The 19,000-nt window shown below is 38.5% G+C and overlaps 1 protein-coding gene and 1 pseudogene across 1 annotated transcript in view; both read left to right on the top strand.

Moving 5' to 3' along the window:
* The first annotated feature begins 273 nt into the window (after positions 1-273).
* LOC113665702 (uncharacterized) overlaps positions 274-19,000 on the top strand; it is a 29,929-nt gene continuing 11,202 nt past the window's right edge. Inside the window, exons 1-11 of the mRNA XM_089208645.1 lie at positions 274-686; positions 4,573-4,611; positions 5,147-5,458; positions 7,914-8,225; positions 8,503-8,814; positions 11,693-12,004; positions 12,381-12,692; positions 15,553-15,864; positions 16,247-16,558; positions 17,319-17,630; positions 18,000-18,314. Coding sequence (XP_089064771.1) covers positions 653-686; positions 4,573-4,611; positions 5,147-5,458; positions 7,914-8,225; positions 8,503-8,814; positions 11,693-12,004; positions 12,381-12,692; positions 15,553-15,864; positions 16,247-16,558; positions 17,319-17,630; positions 18,000-18,314 — 2,884 coding nt within the window. The 5' untranslated portion in view covers positions 274-652. The remainder of the gene's footprint in view (positions 687-4,572; positions 4,612-5,146; positions 5,459-7,913; positions 8,226-8,502; positions 8,815-11,692; positions 12,005-12,380; positions 12,693-15,552; positions 15,865-16,246; positions 16,559-17,318; positions 17,631-17,999; positions 18,315-19,000) is intronic.
* LOC149044108 (uncharacterized) lies at positions 2,550-4,171 on the top strand (annotated as a pseudogene).

Below are 19,000 nucleotides of genomic sequence, written 5' to 3'. Positions count from 1 at the left end.
GAAGCTACAGTGCGCTGTATAGGTCTCTACATAGCTACAGCACCTTTTTTTTTAACCTTTTAACTCCCAGAAGTGATCAGCATGTGACTTCTCCCCATAATATCCATACTTTAACCTGAACACAGTTAATAAGAATACTCAAACCAATCATCTTGATCCAACACAAATTCTCGTAACTAACTGACAAGGAGATGTATTGCGGCTAGAGGGGAGAATCAACAATCAGATCTTGAGACTTAGAGGGTTAAAGCACGGAGGACAATTGTCGACAGTGTCAGTTTCAGCATTTATAATGAGCTGTTAACTGTGAAGTTGTTCTATTACAGAATTGAAGGATTTTGATTCTTGTTGGTCTGGCTTTTGTCAATTGTTGACATAGCCTCGTTATATCGGGGTATATTATACGTCTGGACTTCTCGATAGTGTTCGTTATAACGAGGATTCCATCATATCGAGGCTCGTTGTATCGAGATTCTTTCCCATACATTTTACTGTAACTTTGGCCGGGCTGAAAAGTATTGTTCGTTATATCCTGGACTTCGTTATATAGAGGTTCGTTAAATCGAGGTTCCACTGTAATTGTGACCAACTGTAAAGGAACTATTGTGGACGGGGAAGCTGATTACTCATCAGGATCTTTAAAGTATTTGGAATGACGCTTGGAGCGTTCATGTTTCTTCTTGGAAGTAAGCACTTTTCGATTTGATAAGTTAATTTTTAGACGTTTATTTAAACAAACTAATTTGTAGTTCGAGAGTATGGCATGATGATCGATGAGGGCGAAGCCAGAATCTGATATCGCGTGATAAATGTTAATAGCGAAAAATCGAACTGTTCTAGCTTAAAATCTACCACACTTTCAATTTTATTAGCAAGATAGGCTCAAGTTGAAATTAAATAATGATCCAAACCGCAATTCCGACGATCGGATTATTGACACTTGCACCTCCGTGCTTTTACCCCTGTGAACTCCTTTGCGTTTTATTCAAAGATGTTCGAAATCTTAACTTGCGAGAACCTGAAACGAAAAGTCCTCTGTTGATAGATATTTTACAAGTGGCTGATACCTCGATTTACTTAATTTGTCTTTCTCATACATAGCCTCCGCTAATTTTTGTTCTTAAATTCTTATTTCTGAAAGCTCGGAAAATCTCGTGAATGACTATGCAAGGCAGAGAAAACAGGTTTTGTACGACTTCAGCCATGCGTCTAAACTCTTTGGGATCGTTGGTGACTGATCATGAACAGTTTTTCGCATCGTATTTTTGGAAAACTTGGGAAAGTGGAAGAGTTGTTTAGTTCAGTAAACCACAAGGAGGCTATTTTCACATCAAATGACTATTCTCTATTAAAATTTTTTTTACGCGTTCTGATTTGGCTGAAACGTCGTGCTTTATCCCGGCAGAGTGCAGATGCACGGAGTAACTTTGTCTCACCATCAACCAATTTGTGCAATGACGGAATATTTCCCGGACTTTTCTCTTTTCTTTTTTTTCTTTTTTCTATTGACCCACAAGTCTTGCATGACCTAGAACGCGAATATGACAACGAGTTCCTAGCTTCAATTGATCCAGAACAACCTGTAAGTAACAGAACAAATTACTTGGATAGAAAGTGAAATTTCGGAACCAAAGTATTGATGAAAACACCGAGTCAGCTAGTATCAACGGGAGAAATAAACACCGGTTTGTAGACATGCTAAACGTCGAAATTGACGAAATTATAACGTGAGCAGATACAAAAAACACCAAAGAGAAAACGCTGAAAGTAGACTGTCCGACTTTTTGAAGGTTTTCACGTTTTAAGACTGTCTCAAGCTTAATTACAGTAATAGAGTTGAAACGCTGTTAACAGCGCGTAAATTTGTCTAATCAAATTCAATTGCGTGAGCGTGCTTCCTTTTCTTATTGTGCACGCCCATGACGTCAGTAAACAAATCCCTCGAGAATTTTGTATTCAATCAGAAAATAAAGTTCATTTACACGCATGGATTCACCTGTCAGTTTTTTGACCAATCTAAGACAAGATCGTTTACAGCGTAGCGAAATGTTTTCCTTAAACAAAATTATCAACGCGCTGAAGTGTAGCAGAGGGAATATTAACCCTTTTACAACATTTAAACCATCTGGTTGAAAATGTTACAAAACAACTGGTTCAGACGTCAGCTGTGCGTTCATCGAGATATGGAGTGCTTGGGAAGTTTGGAGAGCACTCAAGAAGCTAGAGTTACTCTTGGCTACGCCCTCGAGCAACTCTTACGCATCTTTCGTGCTCTCCAAACTTCCCGCGTGCTTCATATCTCGATGAACGCATGTGACGTATAAACAATTGTTAATTAATAGTTCTTTGGTCAAAAACAAATCAAACAGGAATGATAAAAAACCTGCTGAACTATTTTAGTTTGTAAACTATTTCAGCGCGTGAACTATTTCAGTTTGTGAACTATTTCAGTTTGTCAGCTATTTCAGTTTGCGATCTTTGATGGTTTTACATTTGACTGCTTTAGTCTTATCCAATTAAATTATTAAAACAATCTAACAAAGATTCGAATGGTCTATTTTGGCGAGCTTTATGAGAGTACAGAAGTATGCTCATGCCACCTCTGTTCGTTCGGAAACTAAAGTTGGTTTTGAAAATTTTTAACGAATGCGTGGCGAATTTATTGTTTTCTTCATCATAAAACTAATAAAAAATTATAAGCCTCTTTTCACGACAGAGGATAATTCTAACACCTCTAACAAAGATACTTTCGAAACACTCCAGATTCGAAAGTCTAAATGGACTCCCCAGGGGGCCAATTCGCATCTTTAGGTTTTTTCATCAAAAAGTGTCGCCACGATATTAACAAACTTAAATTCAATTGTGACACCAAATTTTCTAACCTTTCTTCGAAAGAATGGTCGGCACTAAAAAGTCTACAAAAACGCAGACATAGTTATTAAAGCGGCCGACAAGTGAGGCGCAGTCGATGTGTGGCGGGCCGACTTCTAAAAAGAGAAAGCTTTGCGGCAACTTCTGACACCTCTTTTTATGTAAAAGTTGACAAAGATCTCACTTTCATCAACCAAAACATGGTCAAAAACACGATTAACGATCTCATAGCTAAACTATAATTGCTGGCCACTGCAAAAACTCTCTCCATCACCGCTCCTAGAACTTTGTGTATTTACTTTTTATCTAAAATCCACAATCCTAACAACCCAGGTCGACCTATCGTCTCTGCCTGCAGTTGTCCCACCGAACTCATTTCAAGCTATTTAGACAAAATTATAGCACCTATTGTCAAAACTTTACCATAATACATGAAGGACAGCCAACATGCATTAGCATTTTTTTGTGACTTTAATTTCCTTGGCCAAAACAAACTTATGGATGCTCATTCCCAACAACAATGAAGATCTCTGGGCCCTCAAACATTTTTTCGATTAATGCACTGTTAAGGAACCTAGCTCTGAAACATTACTCCGTCTAGCCAAACTAGTACTCATATTCAATTGCTTTTCATTCAGTGACAACCACTACAATCAAGCTAATTGCGCAGTCATGGGTACTAAATTGGGACCCAGCTATGCCAATCTTTTCGTAGGTTTTATCGAACACCAATTTTTTAGTCAATACCATGGCCCCAAACCTGAACTCTACGGCCGCTACATTGACGACTGCATCGGCGCCACCGCCTCTACCAAAGAGGAGCTCACTCAATTTATAACCGCCGTCAATTCCTTTCACCCGGCTCTGAAATATACCTAGGAAATTTACGACACTTCTTTGGCTTTTCTAGACATAAAAATTTCAATTTTAGGCAACGTTACATGCACTACAGATTCACATAATTACTTGTTATATTCATCTTTACATCCATCACACGAAAAGAAGTTCATACCTTTTTCACAGTTCAATCAGACTTCGTCGTTTATGTAGTGACGACTCTGATTTTTCCGGAAAATCAGAGGCAATCTATCAGTTTTTCGATGAACGTGGCTAACCTGTTTCTTTCGTTCAAGCGGGCCACCACCGCGCCCAACAAATTGATCGACAGTCAGCACTACAAACGGCTCAGAAGGAAAATAACGATCGCATTCCTCTCACATTTCACCCTCAGAGCCACGCACTTAAATCTATCATTCACCAATCTATCCTTCCGTCAATAACTTTAACATTGGGATTCTAAATTAGGCGCGTGCCTGTCTTAACATTACGCTAAGCTCATGCTTATGTTTCTGCCTCTGTTAAAAGTATTGTACAATTGATTGACATCGTTCTTTGGCTGAGAGGTGATGATTTCAATAAAGACAAAATGTGTTTTTGCGTTTATTTTTTATTATTCCATGTCAGGTTTACTGTTACAGTCCAGTCCAGTACGTGGAAAAATTATATTTTCCAATCGATTGAAAGACCAAGTTTGTATAATAAAACTTGGCCACCTATTCGGCTTTAATTTGAGTGCTCCTACCACAGAGAAGTTTCTAGAGAAGGCACAATAATTACTGGCTGATGATGTCGAGTATTCATGCACATAACAGGGCTTGCAAAAGTTAATTTAGAAATAAGTTTTCGTGGTTTTTCTTTCAGGTATTGTGGTGCTTCTTCCGAAAGCAGCAAGTGTTACTGGTAAGTGTTGTAGTGCATCAACTTACACGATTCTCGTCTTTGGCTTAAGTCAAAATTACGAGCACTTTTTATTGCCAATTTTTCTGGGCATGTAAAAAAGGGCCAATCAGAATACGAGAAAGTCGTTACAAAATTTAACAGTAATGAAATTAACCTTTCTATCACGAACGATGGGAAGCCCACAAATTTGGGCATGCTAAAGACGTTGACCAGCAGGTAAGGAGGTGATACTCCTACATCGTATATAATTTAGAATACACAGACTTTCCTTCGTTCTCTCGATTTTTCATTTTTCCTACCTCATGATGCTGGCAGAGCGAATTCAAGTAAACCAAACTTGTATTGCACCTTTTCTCAATAGGTATTTCCAATGTTGTTCTTTTCATATTTTCGTATATTCCATCGAACGACCTGGTCAAATGCAATAACAATTACATGACTGATGTTGGCCGTTGGCTCCCCCACTGATTAAAACATTTCTTTTGACGAACGCTCACCATGTATGCCTAGCTAAATTTTATCTCTATGCCCACAGTTCGTTTGGTGAGCCCCACCAATCTACCGTCATCTGGTCGTGTTGAAGTGTTTTATAATGATATATGGGGAACCATTTGTGATGACTTATGGAACTTACAAGACGCTGAAGTAGTTTGTCGCCAGCTTGGATACCATGGAGCTTTATCAGCACCTAGAGCCGCAGCGTTTGGACAAGGAACTGGTCAGATATGGCTGGATGACGTCAGATGTGTTGGAAATGAGAAATCCATATCACAGTGCAGTCACAGAGGATGGGGAGTTGAGAACTGTGGGCATAGTAAAGACGCTGGTGTGGTTTGCCGACCCAAAGGTAGAGTAACGATACAAGCACTTTTTATTACCATCTTTAGCAAGCATAAAAATAGACTAATCAGAATTAGAGAAAGCTGTTGCATATTCGACAATAATTCCCACCAACAGATAGCAAGTGGTGCCATTCCGTGATTCTTTAAATCGTCTTACTTCAACCTTTAACGATAGCCCTAAATTGTATTTAGGAAGATTGATTTTGGAAAATAACTTTACACGAGCTGAGATGGAATACATCAAGAAGCTCTGTAAAAAAAACATTTAGATTAAGTTTAAGCGCATAAGAATTGGAATGTGTTCATCTCTGGGGTCAGTAATAAGCTATAGTAAAGTGTATAAAGGGGGTAAGTTTCTAGAGAAACTGTGATGCTGTGTCGGTGGGAGAGTATAACAGGTGATTTAGTGTAAACAACTGAGTTGAAAACAATGGCCTTGTTTATTTTCGACAGAAATAATCGGAGGATTAATTTCGACGTAGACGAGGACTATTGCGTGCTAACAGTCCGGTGATTCTCTACCACATGACTTAGAATACCCAATAAAATCGCGCAAAAATTAATGGGTGGATTATGACCCTCAGACCTCTGCTGTGCTCTGACAAACACTTAACGCTCAACGTGTCAATCGTTCAAAATGCCAAAACTTGCTATGGCGGCCTACTTCTTGTTGAAAGTCGTTGATGTATAGTCCTATGCAAGGAATGGCGTAAAGCAACCTTGGATGTAGCTCTTATTAGGGAAGGCGATGAGATTTTGAAGTCATTTCTCCATAGACAAAGAGCGAACTATATTCCCAACTTTTAAATAGCTGTCTCGTTAAGACTGGTCCTCGATTTTGCGGGATAAAAGGCATACTGTCGTTTCGTGGTAGAAAGTTGCTAAACAATTTCATGTTAAGGTATAACTTCAGATGAAACACACAAAAATACGGACCTCTTGTTGTACTACATGAGTCAAGTCGACGATCAATATTACCGACTCCGCTTCTTTGTGAGATTTTCGTTCTAACAAATCAGAATCAAAGTCGCCAGGGAGGGTCTGCATAGAGCTGATCAGAAAAGATTCTAATATCACAGAGGTGGTGACGCATCTTTGTGCCTCCTATATCAAGATTATCCCATCTAAAGACTGTATGTACAGTTAGGTTTTTTTTATACTTCTCCACCACCTCGATTTTCTCGATCATTTCTCACAGATATGTAGCCAGAGATTCTTATTCAATGATCTAAGATGTAATTGTCTGTAATGAATCGCTCTGATGCCAAGTAGAAGTTACATAGTACATAGCACCGATGCCACTTCGGCTAAGAAGATTGTTTAACAGGCCATTAAGGCGTTTATTTAAGACAGACAGGTCCTTGTCCTCTTGTGTCGAGTAATCTGCAGTTTATGAATGATGTGGAACCATTTAAGATGAAAGTAGTGGTTGCACTAGTTCAATAAAGACAGGGAGGAAAATTCAATTGAAGTCGTCCATACCCTCAAAGCCTTTACATTCGCTCGGTTTGACTTTTTCGCATTTACGATGATCTACAAGGGAACAGAACATTTGCAAGAATGATTTAGAGCCAGGATTGAGTGAGACAACTCTGCTTAGGACAGGTTGTTGGAACTTTTTCGTTGAATTTGCGAAGTATGGCAGCCTCGAGTGAAGAAAGCGTTATCCTTTTGTAAATATATGATGGTTGCTTCAGCCCTGCACTTCGAGTCGGTTTTCTTGTATCGCTTGACGACAGTAAAATGAAAAGGACGCAAAAATTCAGGAAAAGATAAACAGAAGAAATCGGAGTCGAAGTATAAATATCGAGTGTCGTCTTGCTAGGCGGTCAAACAGCTTTGCCGAATGCCATGCTTCCCGCCGAAGGGTGAATAATTTCTGTGAGCGTCTCGAGAAAAGGGCTCTTCGATATCTCCATTTCAAAAAATACAGGTGGAACGGCGGTGGAATATAAATGATACCTTTGTAGACTCGCAGAGCTAGTTGCTGCAAAGAAGGGAGGAAGCTATGCGACTATCATGTTATGGATAAGTTTTTTCTTTTTATGCTGTTGATTTATCTTTGATCCAGAGAAATAAAAGCAAATGAAAACTTTTAGATAAACCATTTATAGCAGAGGATTACTGCATTCTTTATTATTAGTTTACGGCTAAATAATTTTTATCAAAAAATTTTCATCTGGTTTTAAGAATTTTTAGAAATGAAAATTGTATTTTCAGTTATTAACAAGACAGTTTTCTATTGTACATATTATAATATGATATAAAAAGGTATTATTATTGTTATTATTATTATTATTATTATTATTATTATTATTATTCACTTTAACCCTGCGCTTTATTCAAAAGTTTGCCTATACCGGATTGGAAAAGCTGCCTGGCTTTGATAGTACATTTGAATATGCCAGTTCTTACTAGTTTACTAATAACTATTGGTCAACTTTTATGTCCACTTTATAGCTGTTCGTTTAGTGAATTCTTATTTATCCCGTGCCGGTCGTGTTGAAGTGCTGTACAGAAGGACATGGGGAACAATTTGTAGCAACTTTTGGGACTTACAGGACGCTAATGTAGTTTGTAACCAGCTTGGATACGATGGAGCTTTACAAGAAGTTCGTAACGCAGCATTTGGACAAGGAACAGGCCAGATATGGTTGGATAATGTGCGATGTGTGGGAAATGAGAGATCGATATCACACTGCAGTCACTTAGGATGGGGAGTTCATAACTGTGGTCACTATAAGGACGCTGGCGTAGTTTGCCGACCTGCAGGTAATGTGGCGATACACGCTCACAATAAACAACTCAAAGCCAACAGATTTTCTTTTTTTTGTTTTTTTACTCATTTTTAGCCGTTTTTACGAAGTGGTGCGTAAAATACTATTTTTAATGAATCAATGCTAACTAAAGTACAAGTAAAACCATCCATAACATACATTTTAGACCTTTATGAACCAGTTAAGTATCATTTCCAGCCCAAAAAAATAGATCTTATGAGGAGCCCTCACAATGTTAAACAAGCTTTCTTATATTCTCACAATGACAACAGTGCGTTTGGTGAGCTCCACCAATTCGTTGTCGTCTGGTCGTGTTGAAGTGTTTTATAATGGTACATGGGGAACCATTTGCGGCGACTCGTGGGACTTACAAGACGCTGATGTAGTTTGTCGCCAGCTTGGATACGATGGAGCTTTATCAGTACTCAGAGCCGCAGCGTTTAAACAAGGAACTGGTCAGATATGGCTGGATGACGTTGGATGTTTTGGAAATGAGAAATCCATATCTCAGTGCGGTCACCAGGGATGGGGAGTTCATAACTGTGGGCATAGTGAAGACGCTGGTGTGGTCTGCCGACCCAAAGGTACAGTAACGATACAAGTACGTTTTATTACCATATTTAACAAGCATAAAAATAGACTAATCAGAGTAAGAGAAGGCCGTTGCATGTTTGACAGTAATTCAATTAAACCTTCCATGTCGCGATCTTATTCCTACCATCAGATAGCAAGTGGTGCCATTTACTGATTTTTTAAAACGTGCGACTGAAACCTTTAATGATAGACCTAAATTGTATTTAGGATGATTGACTTTAGGAATTAACTTTGCAAGAGCTGAGATGGTATACATCAAGAAGCTCTTTCAAACACATTTAGATTAAAGGGGGTAAGTTTCTGAATAAACTGTGGTGCTGCGTCGGTGGGAGAGTACAGCAGGTAATTTAGTGTTAGCAACTGAGTTAAAAACGTAAATTGGCCACCATAAATAGTAAAAAAGCTGACGTTTCGAGCGTTAGCCCTTCGTCAGAGCGATTAAGATTACGTGTTTATGGCTTGGAATGTGTTCATCACTGGGGTCAGTAATGAGCTATGGTAAAATGTAGCTATGTAGTGTCTCTGAAGGCTGAAGGCTTTTTAGTCTCGCTATTAACCTGACTCTACCAAACGATTTGTTTTCTTCCGAGTAGAATAATAGAGATCAGAAGATAATACTCTTAAGCTGGCCTTTTTCGATGGCTTTTTTTCTTTTCGACAGAAATAGTAGGAGGATAAATATCGACGTAGATGGGGTTATTGTGTGATAACAGTCCGGTTCTCTACCACGTGACTTAAAGTAGCCAATAAAATAGCGCGAAAATTAATGGGTGGATTATGACCCTCAGCTATCTGCTGTGCTCTGACAAACACTTAACGGTCGACGTGTCAATCGTTCAAAATGCCAAAACTCGCTATGGCGGCTTACTTCTCGTTGATAATCGTTCATGTATAGCCCTTTCCAAGGCATTGCGTAAAGCAATTTTGGATGTAGCTCTAATTAGGGAAGGCGATGAGATATTGAAGTTATTTATCCATAGACAAAGAGTGACCTATTTTCCCAATTATTAAACGGCTGTCTTGCCAGGGCTGGTCCTCCCGATTTCGCGGGATAAAAGGTTTTTTTTAACTCAGGAAAATGCTTTGCGATAAATTATTAATGAGATGTTGCATCTTCATTCCCCAAAAAAAGGTCATTATCCTCTGCTATTAGTCAGTGTGTGGCATACTGTCGTTTCTTGGTATAAAGCTGCTAAACAATTTTACATTCAGGTAAAACTTTATATGAAACACACAAAAACACTGACCTCTTGATGTACTACATGAGTCAAGTCGATGATCGATATTGACGAGGCTCAGTTGCCAACGATGCCGCTTCTTTGTAAGATTTTCGTTTTAACGAATAAGAATCAAATTCGCCAGGGAGGGTACGTAGATAGAGCTGACCAGAAAAGGTTCTAATCTCACAGACTGAGGTGGTGACACATCATTGTGGCTTCTATATCAAGATTATCCCATCTATAGACTGGATGGACAGTTAGGTTTTCTTAACACTACGCCGCCACCTCGATTGTCTCGATCATTCCTCACTGATATGAAGCCAGGGGTTCTTATTCAATGATCTAAGATGCAATTATCTGTAATGAATCGTTCTGATGCCAAGTAGAAGCTACATAGTACATAGTACATAGTACATAGTACATAGTACATAGTACATAGTACATAGTACATAGTACCGATACTACTTCGGCTAAGAAGATTGTTTAACAGGCCATTCAGGCGTTTATTTAAGACTTATCCTCTTGTTTCGAGTAATCTGCAGTTTATGAATGATGTTGAACCATTTAAGATGAAAGTATTCCTTACACTATTTCAATAAAGACAGGGAGGAAAATTCAATTGGAGTAGTCCATACCCTCAAAGTCTTTACATTCGCTCGGTTTGATTTTTTCGCATTTACGATAATTTATAAGCGAATAGAGCATTTGCAAGGATAATTTAGAGCCAGGATTGAGTGAGACAACTCTGCTTAGGACAGGTTGTTGAAACTTGTTTGTTGAATTGGTGAAATATAACAGCTTCGAGTGAAGAAAGCGTTATCCTCTTGTAGATATATGATGGTTGCTTCAGCCTGCACTTCGAGTCGGTTTTCTTGTATCGCTTGACGACAGTAAAATTAAAAGGACGCAAAAATTCAGGAAAAGATAAACAGGAGAAATCGGAGTCGAAGTATAAATATCGAGTGTCGTCTTGCTAGGCGGTCAAACAGCTTTGCCGAATGCCATGCTTCCCGCCGAAGGGTGAATAATTTCTGTGAGCGTCTCGAGAAAAGGACTCTTTAATATACAGGTGGAAGGGCGGTAGAATGTAATTGATACCATTGTAGACTCGCAGAGCTAGTTGCTACAAAGAAGGGAGGAAGCTATGCGACTATCATGTTATGAATCAATTTTTTTCCTTTTTATGCCCTTGATTTATCTTTGAACCATAGAAATAAAAACAAATGAAAACTTTTAGATAAAGCATTTATAACAGAGGATTGATGCATTTTTTATTATTAGTTTGTTGCTAAATGATTTTTCAGAAAATTATTATCTGGTTTGTAGAATTTTAGAAATGAAAACTGTTATTTTCAGTTATTAACAAGACAGTTTTCTATTGTACATATTCAATTTTCAAGACCTTCCCTCGGAAGTTGATTTCCTGATATGATATAAAAAGTTATTATTATTGTTATTATTATTATTATTATTATTATTATTATTATTATTATTATTATTATTATTATTCACTTTAACCCTGCGCTTTATTCAAAAGTTTGCCTATACCGGATTGGAAAAGCTGCCTGGCTTTGATAGTACATTTGAATATGCCAGTTCTTACTAGTTTACTAACAACTACTGATCAACTTTTATGTCCACTTTATAGCTGTTCGTCTAGTGAATTCTTATTTACCACATGCTGGTCGTGTTGAAGTGCTATACAGTGGTATATGGGGAACAATTTGTAGCGACTATTGGGATTTACCGGACGCTGATGTAGTTTGTCACCAGCTTGGATACGATGGAGCTTTACGAGCAGTTCGTAACGCAGCATTTGGACAAGGAACAGGCCAGATATGGTTGGATGACGTGCGATGTGTGGGAAATGAGAGATCGATATCACACTGTAATCACTTAGGATTGGGAGCTCACAACTGTCGTCACTATAAGGACGCTGGCGTAGTTTGCCGACCTGCAGGTAATTTGGCGATACACGCTCACAATAAACAACTCAAAGCCAACAGATTAACTTTTCGTGTTGTTTTACTCATTTTAGCCGTTTTTACAAAGTGCTGCGTATAACGCTATTTTTAGTGAATCAATGCTAACTAAAGTACAAGTTAAACTATCCTTAACATACATGTAAAATATCCGCTTACAAGCTATTCAGAACAATCTTTCTTTCAGAAATATTTCAAGGAGATTTCCGTTATTTTGATACACATCGTAATCCGTCGCTGACTTTAATAGACCTTTGTGAATTGTTTAAGCATCATTTCCAGAACAAAAACAGATTTTATGATGAGCCCTCACAATGTTAAACAAGCTTTCTTATATTCTCACATTGATAACAGTTCGTTTGGTGAGCTTCACCAATTCATCGTGGTCTGGTCGTGTTGAAGTGTTTTATAATGGTACATGGGGAACCGTTTGCGACGACTCGTGGGACTTACAAGACGCTGATGTAGTTTGTCGCCAGCTTGGATACGGTGGAGCTTTATCAGCACCCAGAGCCGCAGCGTTTAAACAAGGAACTGGTCCGATATGGCTGGATGACGTTGGATGTTTTGGAAATGAGAAATCTATATTTCAGTGCGGTCACCCAGGATGGGGAGTTGAGAATTGTGGGCATAGTGAAGACGCTGGTGTGGTCTGCCGACCCAATGGTAGAGTAACGATACGAGTACGTTTTATTACCATATTTAACAACCATAAAATAGACTAATCAGAATAAGAGAAGGCCATTGCATGTTTGACAGTAATTCAATTAAACCATTCATGTCGCGATCTTATTCCTACCAACAGATAGCAAGTGGTGCCATTTACTGATTTTTTAAAGCGTGCGACTGCAACCTTGAATGATACCCATAAATTGTATTCAGGATGATTGACTTTAGAAATTAACTTTCCAAGAGCTGAGATGGTATACATCATGAAGCTCTTTCAAACACATTTAGATTAAAGGGGGTAAGTTTCTCAAGAAACTGTGGTGCTGCGTCGGTGGGAGAGTATAGCAGGTAATTTAGTGTTAGCAACTCAGTTGAAAACGTAAATTGGCCACCATAACGAGTTAAAAAGCTGACGTTTCGAGCGTTAGCCCTTCGTCAGAGCGATTAAGATTACGTGTTTATGGCTTGGAATGTGTTCATCACTGGGGTCAGTAATGAGCTATGGTAAAATGTAGCTATGTAGTGTCTCTAAAGGCTGAAGGCTTTTTAGTCTCGCTATTAACCTGACTCTACCAAACGATTTGTTTTCTTCCGAGTAGAATAATAGAGATCAGAAGATAACACTCTTAAGCTGGCCTTTTTCGATGGCTTTTTTTCTTTTCGACAGATATAATGGGAGGATAAATATCGACGTAGAAGGGGTTATGGTGTGATAACAGTCCGGTTCTCCACCACGTGACTTAAAGTAGCCAATAAAATAGCGCGGAAATTAATGGGTGGATTATGACCCTCAGCTATCTGCTGTGCTCTGACAAACACTTAACGGTCGACGTGTCAGTCGTTCAAAATGCCAAAACTCGCTATGGCGGCTTACTTCTTGTTGATAATCGTTCATGTATAGCCCTTTCCAAGGCATTGCGTAAAGCAATTTTGGATGTAGCTCTCATTAGGGAAGGCGATGAGATATTGAAATCATTTATCCATAGACAAAGAGTGACCTATTTTTCCAATTATTAAACGGCTGTCTTGCCAGGGCTGGTCCTCCCGATTTCGCGGGATAAAAGGTTTTTTTAACTTAGGAAAATGCTTTACGATAAATTATTAATGAGATGTTGCATCTTCATTCCCCAAAAAAAGGTCATTATCCTCTGCTATTAGTCAGTGTGTGGCATACTGTCGTTTCTTGGTATAAAGTTGCTAAACAATTTTACATTAAGGTAAAACTTCATATGAAACACACAAAAACACTGACCTCTTGGTGTACTACATGAGTCAAGTCGATGATCGATATTGACGAGGCTCAGTTGCCAACGATGCCGCTTCTTTGTAAGATTTTCTTTTTAACGAATCAGAATCAAAGTCGCCAGGGAGGGTTTGTAGATAGAGCCGATCATAAAAGGCTCTAATCTCACAGAGGTGGTGACACATCATTGTGGCTTCTATATCAAGATTATCCCATCTATAGACTGGATGGACAGTTAGGTTTTCTTAACACTACGCCGCCACCTCGATTGTCTCGATCATTCCTCACTGATATGAAGCCAGGGGTTCTTATTCAATGATCTAAGATGCAATTATCTGTAATGAATCGTTCTGATGCCAAGTAGAAGCTACATAGTACATAGTACATAGTACATAGTACCGATACTACTTCGGCTAAGAAGATTGTTTAACAGGCCATTCAGGCGTTTATTCAAAAACTTATCCTCTTGTGTCGAGTAATCTGCAGTTTATGAATGATGTTGAACCATTTAAGATGAAAGTATTCCTTACACTACTTCAATAAAGACAGGAAGGAAAATTCAATTGAAGTAGTCCATACCCTCAAAGTCTTTACATTCGTTCGGTTTGACTCTCTCGCATTTACGATGATTTATAAGCGAATAGAGCATTTGCAAGGATGATTTAGAGCCAGGATTGAGTGAGACAACTCTGCTTAGAACAGGTTGTTGAAACTTGTTCGTTGAATTGGTGAAATATGGCAGCCTCGAGTGAAGGAAGCATTATCCTCTTGTAGATGTATGATGGTTGCTTCAGCCTGCACTTCGAGTCGGTTTTCTTGTATCGCTTGACGACAGTAAAATTAAAAGGACGCAAAAATTCAGGAAAAGATAAACAGGAGAAATCGGAGTCGAAGTATAAATATCGGGTGTCGTTTTGCTAGGCGGACAAACAGCTTTGCCGAATGCCATGCTTCCCGCCGAAGGGTGAATAATTTCTGTGAGCGTCTCGAGAAAAGGACTCTTCAATATTTCTTTTTTAAAAAATACAAGTGGAACGGCGGTAGAATGTAAATGATACCATTGTAGACTCGCAGAGCTAGTTGCTGCAAAGAAGGGAGGAAGCTATGCGACTATCATGTTATGAATCAGTTTTTTTCTTTTTATGCTGTTGATTTATCTTTGATCCATAGAAATAAAAGCAAATGATAAACCATTTAAAGCAGAGAATTGATGCATTTTTTTTATTATTAGTTGTTGCTAAATGATTTTTATAAAAAATTATTATCTGGTTTGTAGAATTTTAGAAATGAAAGTTGTTATTTTCAGTTATTAACAAGACAGTTTTCTATTGTACATATTCAATTTTCAAGACCTTCCCTCGGAAGTTAACTTTACTGATATGATATTTTTTAGTTTTATTTGGAAAATAAAGATTATTGAACATTATTAAAATAAAAAAGGTATTATTATTATTATTATTATTATTCATTATTCACTTTAAGCCAGCGCTTTATTCAAAAGTTTGCCTATACCGGATTGGCAAAGCTGCCTGGCTTTGATAGTTCATTTGAATATGCCAGTTCTTACTAGCTTACTAATATACCCACTGGTTAACATTTATGCCTACTTTACAGCTGTTCGTTTAGTGAATTCTTATTTACCACATGCTGGTCGTGTTGAAGTGCTATACAGTGGTATATGGGGAACAATATGTAGCGACTATTGGGACTTACCGGACGCTGATGTAGTTTGTCACCAGCTTGGATACGATGGAGCCCTACGAGCAGTTCGTAACGCAGCATTTGGACAAGGAACAGGCCAGATATGGTTGGATGACGTGCAATGTGTGGGAAATGAGAGATCGATATCACACTGCAATCACTTAGGATTGGGAGCTCACAACTGTCGTCGCCATAAGGACGCTGGCGTAGTTTGCCGACCTGCAGGTATTTGTACTCGGCGATACACGCTCACAATAAACAACTCAAAGCCAACAGATTAACTTTTCGTGTTTTTTTACTCATTTTTAGCCGTTTTTACAAAGTGCTGCGTATAACGCTATTTTTAGTGAATCAGTGCTAACTAAAATACAAGTAAAACCATCCATAACATACATGTAAAATCTTCGCTTACAAGCTATTCAGAGCAATCTTTCTTTCAAAAATATTTCAAGGAGGTTCCTATTATTTTGATACACATCATAATCCATCCTTGACTTTAACAGACCCATATGAACTGGTTAAGCATCATTTCCAGCGCAAAAATAGATCTTACGATGAGCCCTCACAATGTCAAACAAGTTTTCTTATATTCTCACATTGACAACAGTTCGTTTGGTGAGCTTCACCAATTCGTCGTCGTCTGGTCGTGTTGAAGTGTTTTATAATGGTACATGGGGAACCGTTTGCGACGACTCGTGGGACTTACAAGACGCTGATGTAGTTTGTCGCCAGCTTGGATACGATGGAGCTTTATCAGCACCCAGAGCCGCAGCGTTTGAACAAGGAACTGGTCCGATATGGCTGGATGACGTTGAATGTTTTGGAAATGAGAAATCTATATCTCAGTGCGGTCACCAAGGATGGGGAGTTGAGAACTGTTGGCATAGTGAAGACGCTGGTGTGGTCTGCCGACCCAAAGGTAGAGTAACGATACAAGTACGTTTTATTACCATATTTAACAAGCATAAAAAATAGACTAATCAGAATAAGATAAAGCCGTTGCGTGTTTGACAGTAATTCAATTAAACCTTCCATGTCGCGATCTTATTCCTACCAACAGATAGCAAGTGGTTCCATTTACTGATCTTTAAAGCACACGACTGCAACCTCTAATGATACCCATAAATTGTATTCAGGATGATTGATTTTAGAATTTGACTTTGCAAGAGTTGAGATGGTATACATCAAGAAGCTCTTTCAAACACATTTAGATTAAAGGGGGTAAGTTTCTCAAGAAACTGTGGTGCTGCGTCGGTGGGAGAGTATAGCAGGTAATTTAGTGTTAACAACTGAATTGAAACGTAAATTGGCCACCGTTAGGAGTAAAAAAACTGACGTTTCGAGCGTTTATAAAAAATTATTATCTGGTTTGTAGAATTTTAGAAATGAAAATTGTTATTTTCAGTTAATAACAAGACAGTTTTTTTGTCCCTCGGAAGTTGATTTTCCTGATATGATATAAAAAGGTATTATTATTATTGTTATTATTATTATTGTTATTATTATTATTATTATTATTATTATTATTATTATTATTATTTACTTTAACCCTGCGCTTTATTCGAAAGTTTGCCTATACCGAATTGGCAAAGCTGCCTGGCTTTGATAGTACATTTGAATATGCCAGTTCTTACTAGTTTACTAACAACTACTGATCAACTTTTATGTCCACTTTATAGTTGTTCGTCTAGTGAATTCTTATTTACCACATGCTGGGCGTGTTGAAGTGCTATACAGTGGTATATGGGGAACAATTTGTAGCGACTATTGGGATTTACCGGACGCTGATGTAGTTTGTCACCAGCTTGGATACGATGGAGCTTTACGAGCAGTTCGTAACGCAGCATTTGGTCAAGGAACAGGCCAGATATGGTTGGATGACGTGCAATGTGTGGGAAATGAGAGATCGATATCACACTGCAATCACTTAGGATTGGGAGCTCACAACTGTCGTCACTATAAGGACGCTGGCGTAGTTTGCCGACCTGCAGGTAATTTGGCGATACACGCTCACAATAAACAACTCAAAGCCAACAGATTAACTTTTCGTGTTGTTTTACTCATTTTTAGCCGTTTTTACAAAGTGCTGCGTATAACGCTATTTTTAGTGAATCAGTGCTAACTAAAGTACAAGTAAAACCATCCATAGCATACATGTAAAATATCCGCTTACAAGCTATTCAGAACAATCTTTCTTTCAAAAATATTTCAAGGAGGCTCCTGATACACATCGTAATCCGTCGCTGACTTTAATAGACCTTTATGTAGTGTTTAAGCATCATTTCCAGAACAAAATCAGATCTTATGATGAGCCCTCACAATGTTAAACAAGCTTCCTTATATTCTCACATTGACAACAGTTCGTTTGGTAAGTTCCACCAATTCGTTGTCGTCTGGTCGTGTTGAAGTGTTTTATAATGGTACATGGGGAACCATTTGCGACAACTCGTGGGACTTACAAGACGCTGATGTAGTTTGTCGCCAGCTTGGATACAATGGAGCTTCATCAGCACCTGCTGATGTAGTATTTGGACAAGGAACTGGTCCGATATGGCTGGATGACGTTAACTGTGAAGGAAATGAGACATCGATAACGCAGTGCAACCATGGAGGATGGGGAATTCATAACTGTGGTCATGGTAAAAATGCTGGCGTAGTGTGCCGCCAACTAAAAGGTCAGTTAGATTATGATCTTGCAAACAATTATTTTCTAATCATTTTAGCCCTCTAAATCCGATTCAATTCGCTTCTTGAAAGCTTGGCAAAAATAACTTAAGGCATTCCATGGAAGCACGAGTTCAAACCCTCGTCAAAATTTGATTAGTTCGGACCTAATTGTTTCTCTTTCCACAGTAATTCACCAATGATGATCATTTTGTTACCTGTGATCATCCGATGGTTGAGGTAAAACCTATCTATCAAGTATCTTATTTTTCATACGAACTCTTTAAGTTTGCGGTCAGGGCCCTTTAACAGTCCAAAGTTAAAAAACATACCTAGTTAAGTTGTTTCATCGTCTCTATGTACAATTTTATGGTACTTGTTCAAAAAAGCAACAACAACAGCAAACAAAAGAGCGGAACATTTGAGTAACCAGCCGCTACAGGGCTCGTTTTCTAAACTGTAGCCTGTATCTTTTAAATAACTTACATTTTGCTACAAAGCCCTTGGCAAAACCCCGACCAACTTAGAACCAATCAGAACTCTTAGGTTAATCTCAGGACTACCTTTCCATATAATTATTGCAACTATTCCATGAGCGCGCGTTGGATATGAGGTGGTAAATAGCCAACCAGCAAAAATGGAACAGTTGCACAGTAAATTCCATTAAATCCAGAAAGTTTGAATATTTTCAGCAAGA

Source organism: Pocillopora damicornis, chromosome 6 (assembly GCF_964200805.1).
Source record: "Pocillopora damicornis chromosome 6, jaPocDami1.2, whole genome shotgun sequence".
Taxonomy (NCBI): domain Eukaryota; kingdom Metazoa; phylum Cnidaria; class Anthozoa; order Scleractinia; family Pocilloporidae; genus Pocillopora; species Pocillopora damicornis.
Note: the sequence above shows the minus strand (reverse complement) of the source record. Positions and strands in the feature narration are given on the sequence as shown.